Raw genomic sequence first — 25,643 nt, 5'->3', positions numbered from 1 at the left:
CCCAGTAAGGACCACATCAATGTCAGCTGGTAGAGAATTTAAAGGAACAGGAATTTTCCACTTTATCCCATGGTCCGGGATGTCCATTTAGCTGAACTGCATTATGTTGACTTTTAAGGGATGACAGAGATTTCATTTCCTTCCATTTATTTATTTCTAACTTGCCTATTCTACACAGTGTCACCGCTCAAGGAATCGTTACACTGGCTTCCTTGGGAAACTGAAAAATGCTCGATCATCATCTTATTTTCCTATAGTGAGAAAATGACCTTGGCTTTTTATTCGTCCAGCTTGTAAGCAGAGATTTGTTGACAATGCAGCACAACAGATAAGGTTTCTGGAAATTCTAATTACAAGGCTCGGTCATTTTCCATAGTCACTATGTTCATAATGATGCTCACATTTGAAAGATAAAATGCAAAGAATATCAACAGATGCTAAATCTAATTAGACTATGAGTCCTTTATTCAGGGGTGCTTGCTGGGCAAAGTGAATTGGTCACGTGCGGTTGACTTTGGACATTCGGGGTTAAATGTAGCTGAATATGGAGAGAAGACTGACAAGTCTACACTTCCCATTTTGGTTCTGGTAATTCTTGTCACAGCAATTTCATGTGGATAAAGTTGCCCAAACAAAGATTGTGTATTTCATCCCCTAGTCTCATCATGGCCTTGTTTGGGGAATAATGGGTGTGGTCTCTAGTAGTGGAGGGAAGGTGTTCAATGGCTGTTAAGGGAGGGGGATGGTAAGTGACTTGCCCAAAATCACAAGGAGCTGCAGTGGGAATTAAACCCAGTTCCCCAGGATCAAAGTCCGCTGCACTAACCACTAGGCTACTCCTCCGCTAGCAACATTCCATGTAGAATCTTCAAATAGTAGCAACATTCCAGAATCTCAAATAGTAGCAACAGCAACATTCCATGTAGAATCTCAAATAGGGAAATGGAAACAAGACTTGATATGCTGCCTATATACAGGGTAAGTGACTTGCTCAGAGTCAGAAGGAGCTACACTAGGAATTGAACCCAGTTCCCCAGGATCAAAGTCCGCTGCACTAACCACTAGGCTACTTCTCCACTCCAAATTGCTGGTACACATTTTTATTTCTGGTTTTATTTTCCCCGGTTTAATCACACATAAGTGTGTGCACTGTTTCTTTGGGGTGGAGGATGGCACTTGCAATTTGGGGTTCTGTTTTTCTATAGTAAGCATAGGCGCCAACTCTGTGGGTGCTCGAGCACCCCCAATATTTTCACTCGCCGGAAGTCGGAAGTTGCCAGCCCGACCTGCCCTGTGCCCGCCCTCTTCTCCCTCAACAGTCCTCCACCGGTCCGCCCTCGCCTTCCCGTGTGCCGCCCAGAATTTTAAAAGTCATCTTACCTCGGGGTCCCGGCGGCAGCAGTGAAAGGCGAGCAGGCTCGGCGCTTCAGCCTTCCCTTCTCTCTCAGCTGTGGTCCCGCCCATCATTTCCTGTTTCCGCAAGGGCGGGACCAGAGCTGAGAGAGAAGGGAAGGCTGAAGCGCCGAGCCTGCTCACCTTTCACTGCTGCCGCCAGGACCCCGAGGTAAAATGACTTTTAAAATTCTGGGCGGCACGCAGGAAGGCGAGGGCGGACCGGTGGAGGACTGTTGTGGGAGAAGAGGTCGGGCTGGGGTCGGACTGGAACTCGGAGGAGAGGGAGGAGGGGGGAATGCACCACCTGTAAAAAAAAAAAAAATTCAGCACCCCCCCAATCATTTTGAAAAGTTGGCTCATATGATAGTAAGTAGCCCTCAGCAGACACCTTCAGGTGCAATTTGAGGAGCAGCAGCCCGAGAGCCTTGTGACAGATCTCTGAAAGACTTTCTTTTTCATATATTTATCAGGACTTGCTGCTCCAGGACACAATTGCAGCAATGGGATGAGATCCAGTGACAAAGGATGAGGTAGGCAAAAATTAAAAGCTGATCTTGGCTTTGATTTTTAATTTAGTAGTAATAATAAAGAAAGAAAGAAGGAAGGAGACGAAGCTGGCAGCCTTAGATTTGGGGGTTCTAGCTGCAGTAAAAGGAGACCCTCGGAACCCTGATCTGCAGGCCCAAAGCTGACAGGGTAATTCTGCATCAGGGAGTGGAGTTAGAGGGGTGCGGCTGGAGAGGGGGGAGCTGCCAGCCCAGCCCCCGCCCAATCCTCCTCCTCCTTTCCCCACCCTCACTGCCTCCCTAAGCTGCAGCTGCAGAGGGAAACAGGACACATGTGCATAGCCTTCATCACACAGACCCACACGCTCTGTTCTTCATATGAATTCAAGGAAAAATACAATCACTGGATCTACTAATCCCCCTTCCCGATTCTTCACTTCCATGAATCAGGACTAGAGAGGTAAGCAGGAGTACTGGGGTTGTGATCATAGGGAACATGAAGGCTCTTCCATCCTGAGCTGGTGCTCTGCTTTAATTGCTAGACCGTTTTAGGAAAAACTGGAAGATGCCCACGTCTGGTGGATGCAGTTACTGGAATGCAGACCTTAGGTCGCGCTTTTTTTTGCCATGCCGGCTGATTATCTCTAGGAAAAACCTTAGAAGGTGGATGATGTGTGCTATAAGTATTGTTAGGCAAGCGGATAAATGTGTATTTATTTTCAGTGTGTGAGGGAGAGGGGTAGGGAATATTATGGCCAGTGGCGTTCAGTGTGCTAAAGGATTGGACACGCCTAAGCATTGCAGGCTAGAGCTTGGCTTAAAGCTGCCGTTAAATTTTGTACGGATGCAATGCCTACAACCGGGCTTTTGTCTCTCCCTCTCTCTCTTATTTTGTGTGCTCCGTGTCTCCTGGTTCATGTCGGCTTTTCGGTGTCATCATGTGTTTTCTACCACCCACGAGCTTCGAAAAGCCCAGATGCAGCGCGTCAGGGAAGGTGCGATGCAGCGTCTTTTCTTTGAACGGTCAAACGGATCGTGCGGATCTGTTCCAGGGGATGCGAGCAAGTGTCACATGTGCCGGAGGCGCATTTAATGTGATGCCCCCCCCCCCCCCCCTGCCATTTTGCTTAGGAGCTGCGCCCGTTGCTCCTTTCTTTATTGTCTGAAGCCCACACTGAGCTCTCTTTAATCACAGAATAGAAGACTGGCATTGGGCGGCGTGGGCAGCTGCCCAGGTTTAATCTGCCGATATATTTAGGCAGCCGTCTTATTTCCCAGCGCCTAAGCTGGAAGCTGCGCTTAATGATAATCGCTCTGTGGATCATGGAGGATGAATATGTGTGTGTATGTTGTGTTTTGGGGTTGATCGTTGTCTCCCCTCCCCCTCGTCTTTCTGTAAATCCTGCTGGAGTAACCAGCAGGTTACTGCGACCGGTGACGTCACTGTATTTGGGTAGATATGCAAATGAGAATGCTGAGCACCACCGCCCCCAAGCCTGCATCTCTTTTTCTGCTGCACTGAAGTGCAAGGAGAGCCACCCAGTCAGAGGTAGCCCCCACCCCCGAATGTAATCTTTAGCTCTGATCGGACTTGCAAAAAGAAATCCCTCCATCTGTCTCTTATTCTTGCCTTTGCTATTTTAAATTCCACAGGATGTGAAGAAGAAAGATGTGAACAGAGAGAGAGGGGGGGGGGGGGGGGGAATTTGACCTCTACAGGTTGTTTTACTGTTTGCAAAACCAAGGTCACACACAACGCCTGAATCGCACGTTTAGACGGAGTTTAATATTATGTGGTGATTTGGTGCATCAAATTATTAAACATTTCCTTGCATTCTTTGTATAGCCTGTCCCCTGATTCAGTGGGGCTGAGAGTGACCCCAGAGGCGAGTAAACAACTTTTGTAATGGGCATTTGTGGTTTATAACATAGGCAGCCGAGACCCCTCGGGCCTCCTGGTATTCATGATACTGAAATAATAACAGGACTCACAGCATTTCTTAATGTGGCACACCTTGGCCGCAGCTTTATTTTAAATACAAACATCATTACCCTGGGTATAAGCAAGCCAATCAAACCTTCCGGCTTACTAGCCAACCCAGTCCGCCGCCATTAGCAAGACTGACCAATCATATACAGAGCTTCCCGCCGCACAGCAAGGAGGCTCAACCGTAAGCTCAGCTGCCTAGCTTACTCCCTCAGGCTTGGGTACCCCGCCAAAGCTGCGACATAATACATACATATTCATATCCACATTAATTCGGGAGGGGGGGGGGGCTGGGTTCAGACTGGGTTCGGACGCCAGAAGAGGATGGCCGGTCTCCGCCCTGGGGTTATAAACCCCTTTTGCCCCCCACCCACCTCAGCAGGGTGCTGCGGTGCGGCGGGAAAATTCCCGCCGCCCCCAGCTCGCACCCCGCTGGCATCCTCGCGCATGCCCATCGGGGCACGGCGCCTTGCTTAATGTACAATCTCCTCAAAATCCTTCCCCAAGCACAGTGACCAGTTCCAGGTCCCCTGATGGTTGGCTATAAAACTGGAATATTGTCTCTGTGCAGGTACGCAAAGTTCGCTCCGACAGCTTGAAAGAGGGAGGCACATGTTATAATAAAAAAAATTCCCATGTATTTGATCTTCCCCATGTGCACAAACAGATAGAGTAACAGGGCTATGAAAAGAATGAGGCAGTCCAGAAAAGCCAAAGTAAAATAGTTAAAAAAGGTATCAAATGTGTATTTACAGTCCTCAGTCTCTTCTCTAGTCCCCTCCAGCTCATAGACCAGTGGCGTAGCCACAGGTGGGCCTGGGTGGGCCGGGGCCCATCCACTTAGGGCTCAGGCCCACCCAACAGCAGCACATATTTAGTGCTACCTAGTGGCGATCCCAAGCTCCACCAGCTGAAGACCCTTCCCCTGATGGTGCTGAAAACATTGCTTTCCACTTCAGCAGTCTAAGCTTCCTAAGCTGCTGATACTGGTCTCATTGCATTGTCGGGGGGGGGGGGGGGGGGGGGGGGGAGAAGAACACTCGGTACCCACCCACTTCTTGACTAGGCCCACCCAAAATCTGCTGTCTGGCTACGCCCCTGTCATAGACTCCTTGATTGGCTGCCAGGTTTTGAACCCTCTCTGCTCCTTTGTAAGTACTTTTTCCCCCTTAGGATCTCAGCAATCCCATTTACCTGCTTCTAACTGCTCATACATCTGAATCACGTTTACAGCATAGGGTCTATGTATCCTGGTCTCCGCTTTTTAGATCCTCTCTCTCCCTTTGCAGGCTGTACAGATTTTTGTTTGTTTTTTTAGTGCTTAGGAAAAAAAAATCCCTTCTCTGTTCTCTGGGTCTTAGCGTTCTTTTCTGCTTTTCACATGGTCTTCATGCTCAGCCTCTCTGGACCAGGCAAATAGGATGCACCCAGGGTTTGGGTCCCTCCTCTTATCACATAGACAGTCAGCAAGTGCTCAGTCTGCTTCTGGGTTCCAATCCTTTCTCCGATTCAGGCAGGGAAGTAAGGACTTGCATTTACTTGAAATAACATAGAAAATATTAATGATATTGCCTGTGTCTTTTCCTGTAGTTTTTCTTGAAAGGACAGGAAAAGAAAAAAAAAATGTGTGTGTGTGTCATTAATAATGCACACTTTTCCAAAACAGTGCACACTGTTTGCAAAAAGGGCACTCTGTTTCCTGAGAGTGCATGCATGTGTGAATCATTGTGCGCGTGCAAACAGTGCACGCATTTGTACGCTATCAGGAAAGAGTGCACCCTCTTTACAAATACTATGCAGTCTACAGGAAACGATATTGCTCCCCTACTGGACAAAAAGGTAACAGAACAAAACCAAAAATTCCCATCACACCAAGGAAATTGAAATTTGGGGATGCAAACCCCTATGAGGAACTCACTTCTTCTAGAGGTTAGGACAAAATCTCCCCGATGATCCTTCCCGTCTCCTCCTGTGGTTCAGCTGCTTTTCAGACATACAACTTCCTCTCTATTCTCTACTTAGGAGACAGGACTCATGTCAGGTCCCTCCCTTCACCTCACTTCTTCCCCTAAGCCTTTAGGGTAGAAGGCTAAGGCCCTGATGAGTCCCAGGGTTGGGGCCAGCTCAAGAAGGCCAAGGTCCTGATGAGTCCCAGGGTTGGGGCCAGCTCAAGAAGGCCAAGGTCCTGATGAGTCCCAGGGTTGGGGCCAGCTCAAGGGAGTGTGGCACTCTGAGCCAACATTTTCTTTAGCATCCCCCCCCCCCCAACACTGCACTGGCCCCACCTCCTCACAATCCAGTATCTCTCCCTCCATTCCTTCCCTCCACCCATGACTGGATATCTCTCTTTCCACTCCCTCCTCCCCATCACCCACAATCCAGTATCCCCTCTTCTTTCTCAACCCACCCCTCTACCTTCACTCTGTAGGGGGCGCTGGCAGCAGCAACGTCAATCCACACACCCTGTGTACAAACAGTGTGGAGCCTTCCCTCTTCTGTAATTTATTTATGGCATTTATATCCCACATTATTCCCACCCATGGACAGGCTCACTGTGGCGTACAATAGTCTATTAAACAACATTAATACAAAATACAGGAATTAGCGTCAGAGAAGGGAAAGAGGAACAACAGGAGGGAGAGAGGGGAAGGTGACAGTTTGTCGATGTGGCTGCCGTGGCTCAGAGGGATGTAACACCAGGAGGGCCCACGGCATATGCTCTACCGAAAAGGAAGGTCTTGAGCCGCTTCTTAAAGGTCGGGTGATCTGGGGTGAATTTGACCACTTGGGGCAAGTCCGTTCCAGGATTGAGTGCTAAGATAAGAAAAAGAGGAAGCACAGACAGTCTTATATTTGAGGCCACTGAGAGCTGGATAGTGGAGATTGAGATACGTGCGAGCTGACTTGCGGGAGTTCCTGGGCGGCAAGTTAATGAGAGTGTCCATGTAAGCAGGAGCAACTCCATAGATGATTTTGTGCACCAATGCGCAGATTTTGAAAATGATATGGTCCTTCACAGGAAGCCAATGCAACCTCTTACGTAATGGGCTTGAACTTTCAAATCTCGATTTTCCGAAGATGAGTCGAGCTGCTGCGTTCTGAGCAGTTTGCAATTTCTTTAGTAGCGTGGATGTGCATCCCCCATAGGTACTGTTGCAGTAATCGAGACGACTTATAACTAGCCCGACATAGGACGTTGTATTGGAGGGTGCGGGAAGAGTCAGAGGTAGGGTTCGTGGCTGGGCGCAGGCAGGGTATGTGGATCATTACTCCCACTGGCGCCTTTTAGAGTGTTAAGGTACATGTGTGGGAGGGGGGGGGGGGGGGGGGGAGTTGAGAGAGAAGAGGTGTTACTGAATTGTAGGTGTTAGAGAGGGAGTATTTTGGCAGCCTTGATCACTAGGCACCCTGATCCAGTGCTTACCTGGTTCAGAGGCTGAGCCGGTCCTGCCCAGGGAGAGAAACCCATCACACCGCACAATATATTCTTGCTTCTCTGGAACAGGAAGACCACTTCCTCCTTGCTACCAAATACCCTAGGAGAGGAAAACCTCAGCTCTTCCCCAAGACTGGGCTCTATTTTTATTTTCAAAGCACTTAGATGTACAAAGTTACGTGGAGGGGCATTTTTGAAATGACGCCTAAGTCCAACTTTGGATGTTTTGCAAAAAAACATCCAAAATCTAAATAGGAAAGAAGGTCATTTTGAAAAAGAAAAACACCTTTTTTTTTGTTTCAAAAATACTGTTTTGTGATTTGGATGGGGTTTTTTTTGGGTCCATTTTTGAAAACCCCCCAAAACATCCAACTGCAAAACGCACAAAATCAAGCCATTGGGATGTAGGAGGAGCCAGCATTTTTAGTACACTGGTCCCCCTGACCTCCCAGGACAGCAATAGGGCACCCTAGGGGGCATTGCAGTGGACTTCATAAACTGCTCCCAGGTACACATCTCACCATTGCTCCCTTACCTTGTCTGCTGAGCCCCCAAAAGCCACTACCCCCAACTGTGCACACTACCTTAGCCCTTACAGGTGAAGGGGGCACCTATATGTGGGTACAGTGGGGTTCTGGTGAGTTTTGGAGGGCTCACAGTTTCCTCCACAAGTGTATCAGGTAGGGGGAGGTAGGAGCCTGGGTCCACCTGTCTGCAGTGCACTAGACTACTCCAGGGACCTGCATGCTGTTCTAATGGACCTGAGTATAACATCTGAGGCTGGAACAGAGGCTGGCAAGTAATGTTTTTCATCACATTTTTAGGGGGTGGGAGGGGGTTGGTGACCACTGGGGGAATAAGGGGAGGTCACCCCTGATTCTCTCCAGTGGACATCTGGTTATTTAGGGCACCTTTTTGTGCCTTATTCGTTACAGGTCTAGTTCAAAACGTCTTATTTTACTCCTGGACGTTTTTGTTTTGTTCCATTATGGCTGAAAAACGTCTGTCTTAGGAACGTCCAAGTCCCGCCCTGAACACGCCCCTGAAATGCCCCCTTGAGATTTGGAAGGACTTCTGATGGAGTTCTTAGAAAAATGTCTAAAAATAGGTTTCAAAAATACTGATTTGGACATTTTTGTGAGAAAAGCATCCAAATGCTGCTTTATGCCACTTCCTATATAATAAAAAGCACCTCCAACATTCTGAAGCTGACTGCATGGCTGAGGCATTCCTGCTCTCTGTATCCATCTCCTGAATTGACATCACGTACTTCCGGGTTCGTCACAAGCAGAAGTGACCAACCACACAAGGCTTCTCGGCTTCAGAATGTTGGAGGTGCATTCTATTAAATAGGATTGGTCAGTTCCTTGAAGCACATCCAGAGCTCAGCGTCCTGCACAGTAACGCTCAGACACCAGAGAGAAGGGGGGGCTGAGGGGGGGGGGAGGTATCTCTGTCACACACACACTCTCTCTCTCTCTCTCACAGTCAATGTCTTTCTCTCTCTCTCACACACTCTATGTCTCACACTGTATCACATTCACTCTCTATGTGTCACACAGTCACTCACACACTCTCTTGGTCTCATACACTCAGTCTCATAGAGAGTCTATGTCTCACACACACTCTCTCTCTCGCACACACTGTATCTGTGTGAAACACACTCTTGCTCTCACACTGTGTCTCACATACACACTTGCACACACTCTCATTCTCACACACACACTCTCTCTCTCACACTGTGTCTCACATACGCACTTGCACACACTCTCATTCTCACACACACACACACACACACTCTCTCTCTCTCACAAACACACTCGCACCCAGACTCACTCTCTCTCTCTCACACACACACACACACACACACTCGCACATTCACTCTCTGTCTCTCACACACAGTCACTCTCACATACACTCTCTCAAACATACACACTCCGAGGAAAACCTTGCTAGCGCCTGTTTCATTTGTGTCAGAAACGGGCCTTTTTTTACTAGTTTTAGATGTTTTTCTCTTTCGAAAATGAGCCCGGTACTAACCCGTGGAACTTTGCAAGTCTGTGCTTTGAAAATGAGCCCCATCTGTCTTTGAGGATCCACTGCTATTGGGCTTCCTCCCCAAAACAGATCACCCCTTCATTAATTTGACTGACACTGTTTCGGAGCAGGGACCCAGAATATTTCTCCTGCCACTTCACAGGAAGCCACACTGTGAGGTCCTGGCTACATTTGTAATGAAAAAGAAAATGTTGAAATGATTTTTTTTTTCAATCTGTTGTCATGTACAATTTGTCACAAACAGAGGCAACATTATTATCCTGTGACTTTTCAAAGCGGTAGCATTACAGGGATGTTTACACTCAATTATTTGGTAGTCAGGGGGGAAAAAAACTAATTTCAGATGATTGTTTTGTTTTTCATGTTTGCTGCTGCTGCAGCAGTATTCTAATAATGAGTACAAATATTAAAGAAACAAGGAAACATTTTGCAAAAGGCAGAAGAAAACTTGCTTTAAGTTGATTTAAGGCTGTTTGAAGTATGGGAGCTGAAGCCCCTGTATCAGATTTGATAGAAACAACCGCCGTAAGTGGAGGCTGATTTAAATGGTCAGGAGAGGATCCTGGCTGTTTAGATCACCTGTCCGGGGTTAACTGGGCATATTCAGTGGCACTTGCTAAGGATGTGAAAAAGAATTGAAGTGGTGCAAAGAAAAGCTACGAGAATGGTATGGGGTTTGGGTTACAAGACGTATGAGGAGAGACTTGCTGACCTGAGCATGTATACCCTGGAGGAAAGGAGAAACAGGGGTGACATGATACAGACGTTCGAATATTTGAAAGGCATTAATCCGCAAACGAACCTTTTCCGGAGATGGGAAGGCGGTAGAACTAGAGGACATGAAATGAGGTTGAAGGGGGGCAGACTCAAAAAAAATGTGTCAAAGTATTTTTTCACGGAGAGAGCAGTGGATACTTGGAATGCCCTCCCACGGGAGGTGGTGGAGATGAAAACGGTAACGGAATTCAAAAATGCGTGGGATAAACATAAAGGAATCCTGTTCGGAAGGAAGGGATCCTCAGGAGCTTAGCGGAGATTGGGTGGCAGAGCCTGTGGTGGGAGGTGGGGCTAGTGGTTGGGAGGCGGGGCTAGTGCTGGGCAGACTTCTACGGTCTGTGCCCTGAAAATGGCAGATACAAATCAAGGTCGGGTATACACATAAAGTAGCACATATGAGTTTATCTTGTTGGACAGACTGGATGGACCGTACGGTCTTTCTCTGCCGTCATCTACTATGTTACACATTACTTAATTGGTTAATGCAGCTGAAAATGTCTGGTTCTTGCCCAACATAAAACTGGCTATTGTGGGGGCGTTCCCAGGGCCGAGTCAGCACTTAACTGGCCAGGGTAATCGCATAAATAGGACTGCATAAAAGTCAGTTCTATCTGTATTCGGTTCGCCATAGTCAGTTAAGTGCCACCCCCATAAACCAAAATTCAATGCCAGCAGGGCTGCTGGGAGGGGGGCAAGATTCCCTTGGCCCAGCCTCCAAGGAGGTCCTGGCATCTGCGATGAAAAGAGACTGCTATGCTGGCCACAGGTCCTGCCGCATCCTGCCAATGTGGAAACAGGAAATTACTTCACAGGAGGCGGGACATGGCAGGAAGAAGGACCTATATGTGGCAGAGCACTCTCTGTCATTCACCGCTGTGGGAGGAGGCAGCTGTGGCCTTGAATTCCAGAGCCCAAACATGGTCTGGCATTACATTTCTGGGGATAACGCCAATGGCAGTCAACAAAATGCTGACTGACCGCTTCCAGCTGAATGTCAGGTCCCTAGTGCCAGGGTTCTCAACCCAGTCCTTGGGACACGTCCAGCCAGTCAGGTTTTCACGATACCCACTATGATTATGCATGAGCTAGAGTTACATACAATGGAGGCATTGCATTCAAACATCTCATGCATATTCATTGTAGGTGTACTGAGCACGTGATTGGTTAGGAGTGTCCTGAGGAGAGCCCCTGGACTAGTGGTTAGATCAATGGCTTGAGAACCAGGAAAGTCTGGGTTGAAGGCCTGCTGATACTCTTTGTGATCTTGGGCAATTCATTTTCTGTTCTTTCAGGTACAGACTCAGTTGTCTCATTTACTGTCTTGAGTTAACCTGTGCTAATTTGAGTGAAGTGAATTTAGTAAATAGGCCTCATTTGTCATTGAGAATAACAGGTCTTTCATTATTTAATGTGTGTGTTAGGACATTAGTAAATCTAGCCCTTAGACTGTGAGCCCTCTGGGGACAGGGAAAGAGCTGCTGTACCTGAAATGTAATTTGTCCTGAGCTGGTAATGGAAAGCTTGTGAGCTAAATCCAAATAACAGTGATAATAAAATACAGAAAAGAATCAAAAGAAAGCATGAGGCAGATCGTCAGCAAAATAAAGTTAAGCATAGGCAAAGATAGAAAAAAAAAAGATATGAATCATTCAGGTGGAGCTCAAAGCTAGCATTATTTTTCTATGAATAAAGCAGCTCGCAAAGTTCAACGCAAGTTGCATCATCTGATTTGCATAATAATATGGTTCTTTGCATGCCACTATCATGATGCGTTATGATAAAGTAACACGCATTAAGGTAAATTAATGCAATAGTTTGCCATCCAGTACATGTTATTTGGCAACATATAGTAACATAGTAGATGACGGCAGAGAAAGACCTGCACGGTCCATCCAGTCTGCCCAACAAGATAAACTGACATGTGCTACTTTTTGTGCATACCTTACCTTGATTTGTACCTGTCCTTTTCAGGGCACAGACCGTATAGGTCTGCCCAGCACTATCCCCGCCTCCCAACCACCAGCCCCGCCTCCCACCACCGGTTCTGGCTCAGACCGTATAAGTCTGCCCAGCACTATCCCCGCCTCTGAACCACCAGTCCCACCTCCCACCACCGGCTCTGGCACAGACCGTATAAGTCTGCCCAGCACCATCCCCGCCTCCCGCCACCGGCTCTGCCACCCAATCTCGGCTAAGCTCCTTAGGATCCATTCCTTCTGAGCAGGATTCCTTTATGTTTATCCCACACATAAATTCCGTTACTGTTTTCGTTTCCACCACCACCCGCGGGAGGGCATCCACTACTCTCTCAGTGAAAAAATACTTCCTGACATTTTTCTTGAGTCTGCCCCCCTTCAATCTCATTTCATGTCCTCTCGTTCTACCGCCTTCGTATCTCCGGAAGAGGTTCGTTTGCAGATTAATACCTTTCAAATATTTGAACGTCTGTATCATATCACCCCTGTTTCTCCTTTCCTCCAGAGTATACATGTTCAGGTCAGCAAGTCTCTCCTCATACGTCTTGTAACACAAATCCCATACCATTCTCGTAGCTTTTCTTTGCACCGCTTCAATTCTTTTTATATTCTTAACAACATACGGCCTCCAAAACTGAACACAATACTCCAGGTGGGGCCTCACCAACGACTTATACAGGGGCATCAACACCTCCTTTCTTCTGCTGGTCACATCTCTCTCTATACAGCCTAACAACCTTCTAGCTACGGCCACCGCCTTGACACACTGTTTTGTCGCCTTCAAATCCTCAGATTTATCACCCCAAGATCCCTCTCCCCATCCGTACCTATCAGACTCTCCCCGCCTAGCACATACGTCTCCCGTGGATTTCTACTCCCTTTCATGCACTTTAGTAACTTTGAGGCATGTTTACTAGGATACAATGAGCAGGTTATTTACTAGAATGTATTTATCGCCTTTTTGAAGGAATTCATTCAATAACATGGGATTTAGCGTGTGCTAGTTGTAAGTGCTAGCCAGTATTAACACTTTGTGTACATTAAACCAGCCTGTATGGCAGCTATTCCCAACTCGGTCTTCTGGGCCCACGAGGTCTCATCGGGTTTTCAGGATATCCACAATGAATATTCATGATTAGATTTCCATGCAATTGAGACAGTGCATGCAAATCTATCTCATGCATATTCATTGTGCCTGTTGAATATACTATTACTACTATTTATCATTTCTAAAGCACTACTAGACGTACGCAGCACTGTACACTTCAACATGAAGAGACAGTCCCTGCTCGACAGAGCTTACAATCTAATTAGGACAGACAAACATGACAAACAAGAGATAAGGGAATATTAAAGTGAGGATGATAAAATAAGGGTTCTGAACAAGTGAATAAGGGTTAGGAGTTAAAAGCTGCATCAAAAAGGTGGGCTTTTAGCTTAGATTTGAAGACGGCCAGAGATGGAGCTTGACGTACCGGCTCAGGAAGTCTATTCCAGGTATATTATCTGAATTCAAGAGAGCTCGGGACAAGCACAAAGGATCTCTTAAGGCAGTGATAGGGAGAGTAGATGGCATGGATGGGCAGACTGGATAGGCCATATGGGCTTTATCTGCCTAAATATTTCTATGCTTCTATTACAGAAGTGTGAAGTTGACCAGAATCTGCTTGAAATCGGACAACTGCATGATAGTTCTTCTTGGAGCGTCAGTTTGGTGTTTACTGAGAAATTTTAGCTTGTAAGAAGTGGGGCCTTAATGGAGGATATTTGTAACATTTATGCTCTGAATTGGGACTGGGGGGGGGGGGGGGGGGGCAGGAGAATTAGAGCACTTCTGGACCACCAGAGACTTGAGGTTCCTCTGGAAGAGGGGTCCAGGAGGATCCCTTAAAAAAACATTTATGCCCCAAGTTGAAAAGGGGGGGAAGGAGGTTTATAGGACCTGCTGGGAGTCAGAGACCACTAGCAATGGACAAACTCTTAAAAGACAAAATGCACACATTGCCATGGCAAGAACTTGAGAAGTTCCCAGGCGTAGCAATGTGCAAAATAGTACTTGCAAGATTTAACTACAAATGCAGATGAACCTTGAGCTTATTAGTATTAGTAGGAAAAAGTACATGAGAACATTGAATTCCTTGGACCCTTCTAGGTGTTACACTTATTTTGGAAGTATCTGAAAATTCGCACTGACTTGTAATGCTTCAAACTGGCAGATATTCACACTAACAAATACATTTATGCCAGTAGTCCTTCTTTTTAGCTTTTAATCCCCCTGTGACTTTCGTCATGTGATCTAAGTGCCAGGGAGAGTTTTTTTCTTTTTTTACATTTGATATACTGCCTTTCTGTGGTACAGCCAAGTGGTTTACCGATTATATGTGTGACCCACTGAGCAAAAAGGTACGAAAAGTGGGGTGTGTGACTCATTTATACCACGAGATAGAGGGATATCAAGTGCATAATTAAATTTGCTGATGACACAAAGTTATTCAAAGTTCTTAAATCGCGACAGGATTGTGAAAAATTACAAGAGGACCTTACGAGACTGGGCGTCTAAATGGCAGATGACGTTTAATGTGAGCAAGTGCAAGGTGATGCATGTGGGGAAAAAGAACCCGAATTATAGCTACGTCATGCAAGGTTCCATGTTAGGAGTTACGGACCAAGAAAGGGATCTGGGTGTCGTCGTCGATAACACACTGAAACCTTCTGCTCAGTGTGCTGCTGCGGCTAGGAAAGCGAATAGAATGTTGGGTATTATTAGGAAAGGTATGGAAAACAGGTGTGAGGATTTTATAATGCCGTTGTATAGCTCCATGGTGCGACCGCACCTTGAGTATTGTGTTCAATTCTGGTCGCCGCATCTCAAGAAAGATATAGTAGAATTGGAAAAGGTGCAGCGAAGGGCAACTAAAATGATAGCGGGGATGGGACGACTTCCCTATGAAGAAAGATTAAGGAGGTTAGGGCTATTCAGCTTGGAGAAGAGACGGCTGAGGGGAGACATTATAGAGGTATATAAAATAATGAGTGGAGTGGAACAGGTGGATGTGAAGCGTCTGTTCACGCTTTCCAAAAATACTAGGACTAGGGGGCATGCGATGAAACTACAGTGTAGTAAATTTAAAACAAATCAGAGAAAATTTTTCTTCACCCAACGTATAATTAAACTCTGGAAATCGTTGCCGGAGAAAGTGGTGAAGGCGGTTAGCTTAGCAGAGTTTAAAAAGGGATTGGACGGTTTCCTAAAGTTCAAGTCCATAAACTGCTACTAAATGGACTTGGTTCCAGGAATAACATGTATAGAATGTTTGTACGTTTGGGAAGCTTACCAGGTGCCCTTGGCCTGGATTGGCCGCTGTCGTGGACAGGATGCTGGGCTCGATGGACCCTTGGTCTTTTCCCAGTATGGCATTACTTATGTAGAAATGTTTATTAATAAAAAAGCAATCAAACCCAGAAATCACATACCCCACTTTAGGTGCCTGCAGTTTTTAGGCTGCAGATCATGAAAATGTCAAAGTTGTGAATAAAATTGCATAGTCCCATTCTATTAATTCCGTGGAGAGGTATTTTCGATAATGCGTCTAAGTCGAACTTTGGATGTTTTGCGCTAAACGTCCCAAGTCCGAATAGCAAATATACCCATTTTCGAAAAAAGAAAAATGTCTATTTTTTTCAAAAATACTATTTCGAACAAGGTTTTGTGCTTTGTGCATTTATCTTTTTGGGACATTTTTGGAAAAAAAAAATCGCATGAGTTAAAAACGTAGAAAATCAAACCATTTGGATGTAGGAGGGGTTAGCAATTTTAGTAGACTGGTCCCCCAGACTACAGAATGACACGGGGTTGGGGACCCGCAGTAACTGTGCGGATGGGGATGGGGCAGAGCTTGTGGGGATGGGGCGGGGACAGATCCCACGGGAACGGGCGGGGACAGGGACAGAGCCCGCGGGGATGGGGACAGGGCCCACGAGGACAGGGACAAACTTTGTTCCTGTGTCATTTTCTACTTTGAAGCCTATTAATGAACTGCACTGTTATTTGTGTTTGAGTGATGCAAATATTTTGATTTTTTGGAAAAACAAGCAAACGTACTGGCCACAACTAGCAAAATTTGCATAAGGGATGCTGTACATTCCTGCTACCAGTACATCTTCTAAGAAGAAATCTTGATTGCAGAAAGGACTGTGGAAGACAGGAGAGCTAGCCTGAATCCTGAAATTATTGATTACGTCTTATTTATTCTGTGGAGAAGAGGGTGGGCAGTTGTGACATGGGAGCGGGAGGGTGAGGTAAGCATGGTGCAGCGGGGCGCCCCCCAGAGGATGGCGCCCTCCTGCCCTGCTTACCTCGCTTACCGTGTTGGCACGGCCCTGGTCACAGCACCTACCGTTAAGCCAGCTATATCATGCGATTTATCCAGTTAGGCATGGATATTCAGCGCCAGATTAGATAAGATTAGCAGTTAAATCAGACCACATAAATAGCAGTCCTATCTTTAACTGGTATAACGTAACTGGTCGGCCGCTGAATATCAGCATAACTGGTTAAGAGGCCCTATTACTAAGCCGTGGTAAAAAGTGGCCTGTGGCAGAGTAGGCGCGTGCATTAGGTGCGCGTTGGGCCAGTTTTTACCACATCTGCAAAAAAAGGGTTTCTTTTTAATGTGACGGGAAAGGGGCATGCGGTAAAACAGAAACCGGCACGCGTCTAAAACTTGCCTGAGCCCTTAACTCCATTGATCTACTGGTAAGGGCTCATGCGCTAGACGCGCGATGACCGGTGGGCGCATACCAACTGCTCGGGCTGGAACTCGAGTCGGAGGGAGGGGAGTCTGGAACTCGGAGGGAGGGAGGGTGGGGGGGGGGGAAGGAGGGGGAGAAATGCACCCCCAATCAAGTTGGCTCCTATGCATGCATGTAGAGCCTACCGTGGCTTAGTAAAAGGGCCCCTAAGATTTTAGCATTCCAGATTGCTATGGCCTAAAATAAATGTTATACGTGGTACTTGCTATATAGACGGCGATGGTTCCGGCTCCTTAAGAAGCATTCCGCGAAACAGGAGCTCGCTGTTGAACGTACCCATTGATATCCAAGCCAAACAGCAGCTAAGTACAAGTCTATCTGTGTGATAATAGATGCTATGTAATAACTGTTTGTTCTTCTGATTCCGTTAATGGTGATCACCGTTGCGGCATAATGTAAGCCACATTGAGCCTGCAAAGAGGTGGGAAAATGTGGGATCCAAATGCAGCAAATAAATAAATAGAAAAAAATGTTATTTAAATATCATTAAACCATTTTTAAACATTTTGCAGGTGAACCTGTTGCAATGACCATTTAAGGAACCAGATGACTTCAGCCATTCCACCCGAGCTATTTTTGTTTCACTGGAGTTCTATGGTGATAAATATTTCACAAATTACACAGAAAAATTGATTTAAGGAGAATCGTTCTATCTGGGACTGAAATTTACCAACATCCTCTTTTTAATTACTTCAAATGCCTAAGAACAGCAAGGCAGTAAAAAGAGAGCTGGATAATGATGTCATTGACTCCGTCAAAGACCTCCTTTCCAACGAGGACTCCGGTGACGAAGCATTTAAGAAGAGTGAACTGATTGTTGATGATCAGTCGGACAAGGATGGAGATATTGAAGAGGGCTCCGATATAGAGGATGAAAGACCAGCTTGGAACAGCAAACTGCAGTATATCCTGGCTCAGGTTGGATTTTCTGTTGGACTAGGGAACGTGTGGCGATTCCCATATATGTGCCAGAAAAATGGCGGAGGTAGGAAAAACGTGGGGTTTTTTTTGCTTATTTTTCTGAAAATGAATTGTTTTATTCACTCCAATTCTTTTCAACCTCTGGGGAGTACGTAGAAATGTTCACATTCTACTGAATAGCAACGGTCATGAAGAAAGCCTGGCAAAGTCCCTTGATTTCAGATGAGTTTATATAGGAGTGATGTCGACATATTTAAAAAAAAAATTGAGGGATTCTTTTACTAAAGTGCGCTGAAAAATGGCCTGCGGTAGTGTAGACGCCTGTTTTGGGTGCGCGCAGAATTGTTTTTTTTTTAGCGCACCTACAAAAAATGCCCTTTTTGTTTTTGCTGAAAATGGACGTGCGGCAAAATGAAAATTGCCTTGCGTCCGTTTTGGGTCTGAGACCTTACCGCAAACCATTGACCTAGCGGTAAGGTCTCACACGGTAATGGTCTACACACGTCAAATGCCACTTGACGCGTGTAGCTGCCGTGCACCAAAAAATAAAAAATATTTTTTCAGGCGCGATTAGCGGACACGCACGAAAATTGAAATTACCGCGAGGGCCACGCAGTAACCGGGCGGTAACTCCAATTTGGCATGCCCTGGACGCGCGTAGGCGCCTACGCGGCTAAGTAAAAGGGCCCCTTAATTGTCTTAAAAATAGAGATGATAACTTGAATGAACCCTCGTTATTTACATTTCGATGAAACCATTTTGTTTTAATAGTCTTCTGTTTTTAAATATTATTTAAAGTTCTCTATGGAAAAGTAACTTTTAAAGGTACAGTTATTCTCTCACAAAGGGATAGCATACTCACATTTAAAAAATTGTTTTGGGACACCTGTACACTTTGAATAGTCTAAGATCCCCCCCTACCCATTTACCCCTCCCTCCCTGTGTCCGGTAATGGGTTTTGTTATTGCTCTACTTGTTACCAATAAAAAGATTAAAAAAAAAAAGAATAGTCTATACAACTTTCTTATTCTTTATCTCGTTTCGTCTGTCTTCTTCCTTTCCTTCTCTGCATTTGTCTGGTGTTGATCTTTCCTTTCATGTTTTAAAAATGTTTTCTCCTTCCTCTCTGCTCTTAGAGGCTGATGTAATAAAGTACGTGAAACTTAGTACAGAGCTTAGCGTGGATTCGACACTCTATTTTCTGTTAAATTATGGTCACTTTGAGGGTCTTTTACTAAAGCTTAGCTCGAGCTATCTGCAGCAGGGCCCATTGTATTCCTATGGGCCCTGGCGGTGGGAGGTGGGGCTGGTGGTTGGGAGGAGGGGATAGTGCTGGCCAGCAGTGGCGTTCCTAGGGGTGCTGACACCCGGGGCGGATCGCCGATGCGCCCTGCCCCCCGGGTGCAGTGCCAGTGCCCCCCCCCCCCCCCCGGAACAGCGTGACCCCCCCCTTGCGAAATAACCCCCCCGGGTGCAGCGAGACCCCCCCCCCCCCCGGCGAAAGGACTCCCCGGGTGCACGCCGCTGGGGAGGGGGGTGCTGTGCGCCTGTCGGCTCTTCGTTTCCATGCTCCCTCTGCCCCGGAACAGGTTACTTCCTGTTCCGGGGCAGAGGGAGCATGAAAACAATGAGCTGACAGGCGCGCGGCACCCCCCCCCAGCGGCGTGCACCCGGGGCGGACCGCCCCCACCTTGGTACGCCACAACTGCTGGCCAGACTTATACGGTCTGTGCCCTGAAAAAGACAGGTACAAATCAAGGTAAGGTATACACATGAGTTTATCTTGTTGGGCAGACTGGATGGACCGTGCGGGTCTTTTTCTGCCGTCATCTACTATGTTACTATGTTACAGATAACTTGAGCTAAGCTTTACTAAAATACCCCCTTATGCAGTAGGGAGTTTAGCACAGAAGTGCACTGCTTATTTAAATCCAGTGGTTTTAACCGCTAAGCTACTCCACTCCATGTCTTACTGCTATCCCCTCTCTTCCTTCCTGTACTGAGTGAAACCACAGGGTTTCCTACCCTCAATTCTTCTCCCCAGGAGAAGCATTTACTCCGATGTTCTCTTCTGTTGCCTGCAAGACCAATGTCAATTGTACATGTCGAATCTCATAGATTTTATCATTACCAATACCACTGACTAACATAATGTTCATACCAAATACAAAATATATAACCATTCAGAACTCATTCATACACGGTTTAAAACGACAATCTTTATTACAAAATCATCATATTACAATTTTTAAATCAGCATGTTACCATTAGACCCATCCCCCATGGCTTTGAAGCATATACAGAATAGTTCACATATCGAAAAGTTTATCTTCATGTCGTCATTGACTCAATTCAGAAGAGGCTGCTATACGATCATTCGATAGTTCTAAATCATAAGTACATAAGTATTGCCACACTGGGAAAGACCAAAGGTCCATCGAGCCCAGCATCCTGTTTCCAACAGTGGCCAATCCAGGTCACAAATACCTGGCAAGATCCCAAAAATGTACAAAACATTTTATACTGCTTATCCCAGAAATAGTGGATTTTCCCCAAGTCCATTTAATAATGGTCTATGGACTTTTCCTTTAGGAAGCCGTCCAAACCTTTTTAAAACTCCGCTAATCTAACCGCCTTTACCACATTCTCTGGCAACGAATTCCAGAGTTTAATTACACGTTGAGTGAAGAAAGCGTTTCTCTGATTCGTTTTAAATTTACTACATTGTAGCTTCATCGCATGCCCCCTAGACCTAGTATTTTTGGAAAGCGTGAACAGACGCTTCACATCTACCTGTTCAACTCCACTCATTATTTTATAGACCTCTATCATATCTCCCCTCAGCCGCCTTTTCTCCAAGCTGAAGAGCCCTAGCCGCTTTAGCCTTTCCTAATAGGGAAGTCATTCCATCCCCTTTATCCTTTTCGTCGCCCTTCTCTGCACCTTTTCTAATTCCACTATATCTTTTTTGAGATGCGGTGACCAGAATTGAACACAATATTCAAGGTAGGGTCGCACCATGGAGCGATACAAAGGCATTATAACATCCTCATTTTTGTTTTCCATTCCTAATAATACCTAACATTCTATTTGCTTTCTTAGCCGCAGCAGCACACTGAGCAGAAGGTTTCAAAGTATAATCAACGACGACACCTAGATCCCTTTCTTGGTCCGTGACTCCTAACGTGGAACCTTGCATGACGTAGCTATAATTCGGGTTCCTCTTTCCAGCATGCATCACTTTGCCCTTGCTCACATTAAACATCATCTGCCATTTAGACGCCCAGTCTCCCAGTCTCCTTTATGTCTTCTGAATCTTCTAAGGTTCAGCAGACCCCGCACATAGAGATTGCCAAGCTCCTAAGAACAAAATCAATCTTGCATCCCAATAAACAATTGAGAAGAACCACACGCCGTCAGGGGATCATGGAGTATCAAACATCATCTTCATCCACTCAGCATTTAATGTCAAAGTTCTTCTGGTCCCACAAATCTTTTGGCCCCAAAACTGGCCGTGTTTCATTATAACTTCATCAGGAGACCGTATTCGTATTCAGCCTCTAGTCTCAATCAGGCATACTGCTTGGTGCTTAGCAACATCCGGTATCTCTATCTCACTTGAGTTTATCATGAGACTCGAGGGGAGGGGGTAGAAGGCAGGAAGTGGATTGGAACAGTAATGGTTCTTAGGGTAAAAAATGGCCTGATTTTGCTTGACCCACCGGGGCAGTCTCTTCCGAGTTCCAGATCTGTGAAGTGGTAGTGTATTTTGGGATCTTCAGTAGCAGAAAGCCTAAAATCTTGATTCCTCTCTCTCTTTTTTCCACAGGTCTCGCACTTAACCAAAGTTAGCTTTCTACAGTGCGTCTTTTCTAGCAAAAAAGGTGCTGGTACTCAAATGCTAGGCCACCTTTCAAGGGTGGGGTGATCACTGAGGGACCCACCCCACAATAGCCAGGCCCCCTGCAACCAGTCACAGAATCTATGACAAGGCAGAATTGGTGTGTAGAGCCTGAACTCTTTCATTAAAACCTGGGGTCCATGATTCATTTTTAGCAGACAATGGAAAAGGTGCCGGTACTCAGTACCCCCAAGTACCCCCTCAAAAAAAGCCCTGGCTTTCTAGTGTTCTGTCAACTTAGAGCAGTCCGACACCTGTTTGATACCCCCACTTTCCATACACTCATTCTTTCCTTTTTCACTTCCCGCAATATTATTTATGCAGGATTACCACATTCTGCATTACGGAAATTACAAACACTCCAGAATACAGCCATCAGGCTGCTATGCTGTTCTCATCGTAACACATTTCACCCTTGTTGCAAAAATATTATTGGCTTCCCGTTAAAAAATGGATAATCTATAAAGTTGCTTTGCTTACCTTTAAGGCTTTTCGAACTGATGTTCTGATGACCTTACCTGTTTGACCATTAACTACTGTCCTTCTAGGTCTCTTCAGTCTGTAAATGATCATTGTCTGGTTTTACCTAGCCCAAGATTAGCCTATCTGGAATCCACACCACGCTGTGCTTTTTTTTTCTTTCTCGCTCCACACACTTGGAATAATCTCCTCCTTTCTCTCCATAGCAACACTTCTTTTATGAATTTTAAGACTGAATTATCAATAGAAATGAAACAAAATAAAACATGGAAAAGAAAATAAGATGATACCTTTTTTATTGGACATAACTTAATACATTTCTTGATTAGCTTTCGAAGGTTGCCCTTCTTCCTCAGATCGGAAATAAGCAAATGTGCTAGCTGACAGTGTATATAAGTGAAAACATTCAAACATTACTATGACAGTCTGACAGGGTGGGAGGATGGGGGTGGGTCGGAGGTATGCATGGGGACATCAAAGCATATCATTGATATTCTAACAGGATGGGTGTGGATAGGTGAGGGGTGGGGTGATCAACAGAGAAATACAGCTTTATGGTTTATAATGGGCTAGGAACCCCAGATCCTTGTTAGCACATTTGCTTATTTCCGATCTGAGGAAGAAGGGCAACCTTCGAAAGCTAATCAAGAAATGTATTAAGTTATGTCCAATAAAAAAGGTATCATCTTATTTTCTTTTCCATGTTTTATTTTGTTTGATTTCTATAGATTCTACATGGAATGTTGCTATTCCACTAGCAACATTCCATGTAGAAGTCGGCCCTTGCAGATCACCAATGTGGCCGCGCAGGCTTCTGCTTCTGTGAGTCTGACGTCCTGCACGTCAGACTCACAGAAACAGAAGCCTGCGCAGCCTTCTACATGGAATGTTGCTAGTGGAATAGCAACATTCCATGTAGAATCTCCAATAGTAGCAACATTCCATGTAGAATCTCCAATAGTATCTATTTTACTGTCATAGTAATGCTTGAATGTTTTCACTTATATACACTGTCAGCTAGCACATTTGCTTATTTCCGATCTGACGAAGAAGGGCAACCTTCGAAAGCTAATCAAGAAATGTATTAAGTTATGTCCAATAAAAAAGGTATCATCTTATTTTCTTTTCCATGTTTTATTTTGTTTGATTCTATAGATTCTACATGGAATGTTGCTATTCCACTAGCAACATTCCATGTAGAAGTCGGCCCTTGTAGATCACCAATGTGGCCGCGCAGGCTTCTACATGGAATGTTGCTAGTGGAATAGCAACATTCCATGTAGAATCTCCAATAGTAGCAACATTCCATGTAGAATCTCCAATAGTATCTATTTTACTGTCATAGTAATGCTTGAATGTTTTCACTTATATACACTGTCAGCTAGCACATTTGCTTATTTCCGATCTGACGAAGAAGGGCAACCTTCGAAAGCTAATCAAGAAATGATTTAAGTTATATCCAATAAAAAAAGGTATCATCTTATTTTCTTTTCCATGTTTTATTTTGTTTGATTTCTATTTATAACCTTAAGAGTGGACTAACACGGCTACCACACCTCTCTACTTAAGACTGAATTAAAAACCTGGCTTTTTAAGCAGGCATTCGGAGAGTCTATCTGACTGTAAACATCAGCTAAAGAACCCTGACCATCCCTGCCTTCTTTACACTTTTGCTTAACTTATCTTCCCACCCTCACCTCTCATATCCTTGTCTTTCCCCTCCCGTCATTTATGGCTCTTGGTGTGACTGTTATGCTTTTTTTTATCTTTTAATGGAGTTCCTTTCTTATCTATTTTTTTTGTTTTAGCCTGTACACTGCTCTACTCTGCTAGCCAGTTAGGGCTCCTTTTACTAAGCGGCGGTAAGCCCAATGCGGCTTACTGCTCGCTATAATGAACGTACCACCAGACTATCAGAGCAGCCCGGCGGTACTTCGCACCCGTACCACGCCGTCATTTCTGATGCTACAAAATGTATTTTTTTTTTGTAGCGCCAGACTGTACCTGGCGGTAATCGGGCAGTGCCGCTCGCTGCACGGTTACCACCGGGTTAGCGCGGGAGCCCTTACCGCCACCTCAATGGGTGGCGGTAAGGGCTCCCCCCCCCCCCCCGAAATGGCCGTGCGGCAAGTGCTTTATTTGCCACCCATCCATTTCCTGCAGGAAATCGAGACCTTCCCTTTTACCAGCTGCGGCGAAAGGGGGTCTCGGCGCACGTGTACAACATACGCCGACGCCAGCGCTGGCCCCCTTCTGCCGCAGGTTGGTAAAAGGGGCCCTTAGAGTGGTATAGAAAGTTCTGGAAATAATATAGATAAATAGATATTTGCTTTCCCCAAGGTATACAAGGTTTGATACACTTTAATTGAATATAGGATAAGGATAGAAGAGTCCAGGGAGCTAGAATCCGTCAGCCCGGGCCGGAATTTTCTAATATATTTCTGGACTAAAGGTTTCTGCTGCCACTGAGGGCAAGACAAGTCTTTGCTACATTATGTCCAAATAAGTACTGCCTTTACCTGGAGAGAGAGCTGGAGGAAAGGCAGAAGGGAAAGGGAACGAAGCAAGCTGGAGACAAGTAGATGAAGAAGCTGGAGCGGGAGAAGGAAAGTGAAAAAGAGTCTAACGGGAAAGGAAAGGAAAAGAGGTAGAAAGATAGGGATGAAGGGGGCTGGAAGTAGGGGAGAACTAAGAAAATTTATATTCCGCTGTTAGCCTTCCTGTTTTACACAGATTACAGCAAAAAGAAGCCGGACGTTGTCCAGGAAGTTGCAAAGGAGAGAATTATAATCAGAAATCAAACATTATCACTAAATAATGCTGGCAACTTCCTGACCCTGGCCTCAGAAAGTCCCTCTCCAGACCAATATTCAACAGCATTGATGGATAAGAGCAGATGGATATTGGAAGCTGGCTCGCATAGTTCTCCTTCCCATTTAAATCATTTTGAATATTGACTGGTGTGTTTTTGATTTTATTTGCTGAATTGTTGTGTAGTGTGATGCTTTTGTTTATGTAATGGATGTTTTTGTTATCTTATGTGACGAGGGGCATAATCGAACGGGGACGACCATCTCAAAGGGCGCTCATCCGGCGAAGGGGCGGGGAAACCCGTATTATCGAAACAAGATGGGCACCCATCTTCTGTTCGATAATACAGTCGGAGACGCCCAAATCTCAGCATTTAGGTCGACCTAAATGTTGAGATGGTCGACCTTAGGGATGGTCGTCTCCGGTTTTCGGCCATAATGGAAACCGAGGACGCCCATCTCAAAAACGACCAAATCCAAGCCCTTTGGTCATGGGAGGAGCCAGAATTCGTAGTGCACTGGTCCCCCTGACATACCAGGACACCAACCGAGCACCCTAGGGGGCACTGCAGTGGACTTCAGAA

The 25,643-nt window shown here is 45.6% G+C and overlaps 1 protein-coding gene across 1 annotated transcript in view; it reads left to right on the top strand.

Annotated features, from left to right (window-relative positions):
* Positions 1–2,250: 2,250 nt before the first annotated feature.
* SLC6A15 (solute carrier family 6 member 15) overlaps positions 2,251–25,643 on the top strand; it is a 65,689-nt gene continuing 42,296 nt past the window's right edge. The window contains exons 1-2 of the mRNA XM_030214464.1: positions 2,251–2,361; positions 17,460–17,932. Coding sequence (XP_030070324.1) covers positions 17,644–17,932 — 289 coding nt within the window. The 5' untranslated portion in view covers positions 2,251–2,361; positions 17,460–17,643. The remainder of the gene's footprint in view (positions 2,362–17,459; positions 17,933–25,643) is intronic.

This window comes from Microcaecilia unicolor, chromosome 9 (genome assembly GCF_901765095.1).
Source record: "Microcaecilia unicolor chromosome 9, aMicUni1.1, whole genome shotgun sequence".
Classification (NCBI taxonomy): domain Eukaryota; kingdom Metazoa; phylum Chordata; class Amphibia; order Gymnophiona; family Siphonopidae; genus Microcaecilia; species Microcaecilia unicolor.
This window is presented reverse-complemented; position numbering and strand designations above follow the sequence as displayed.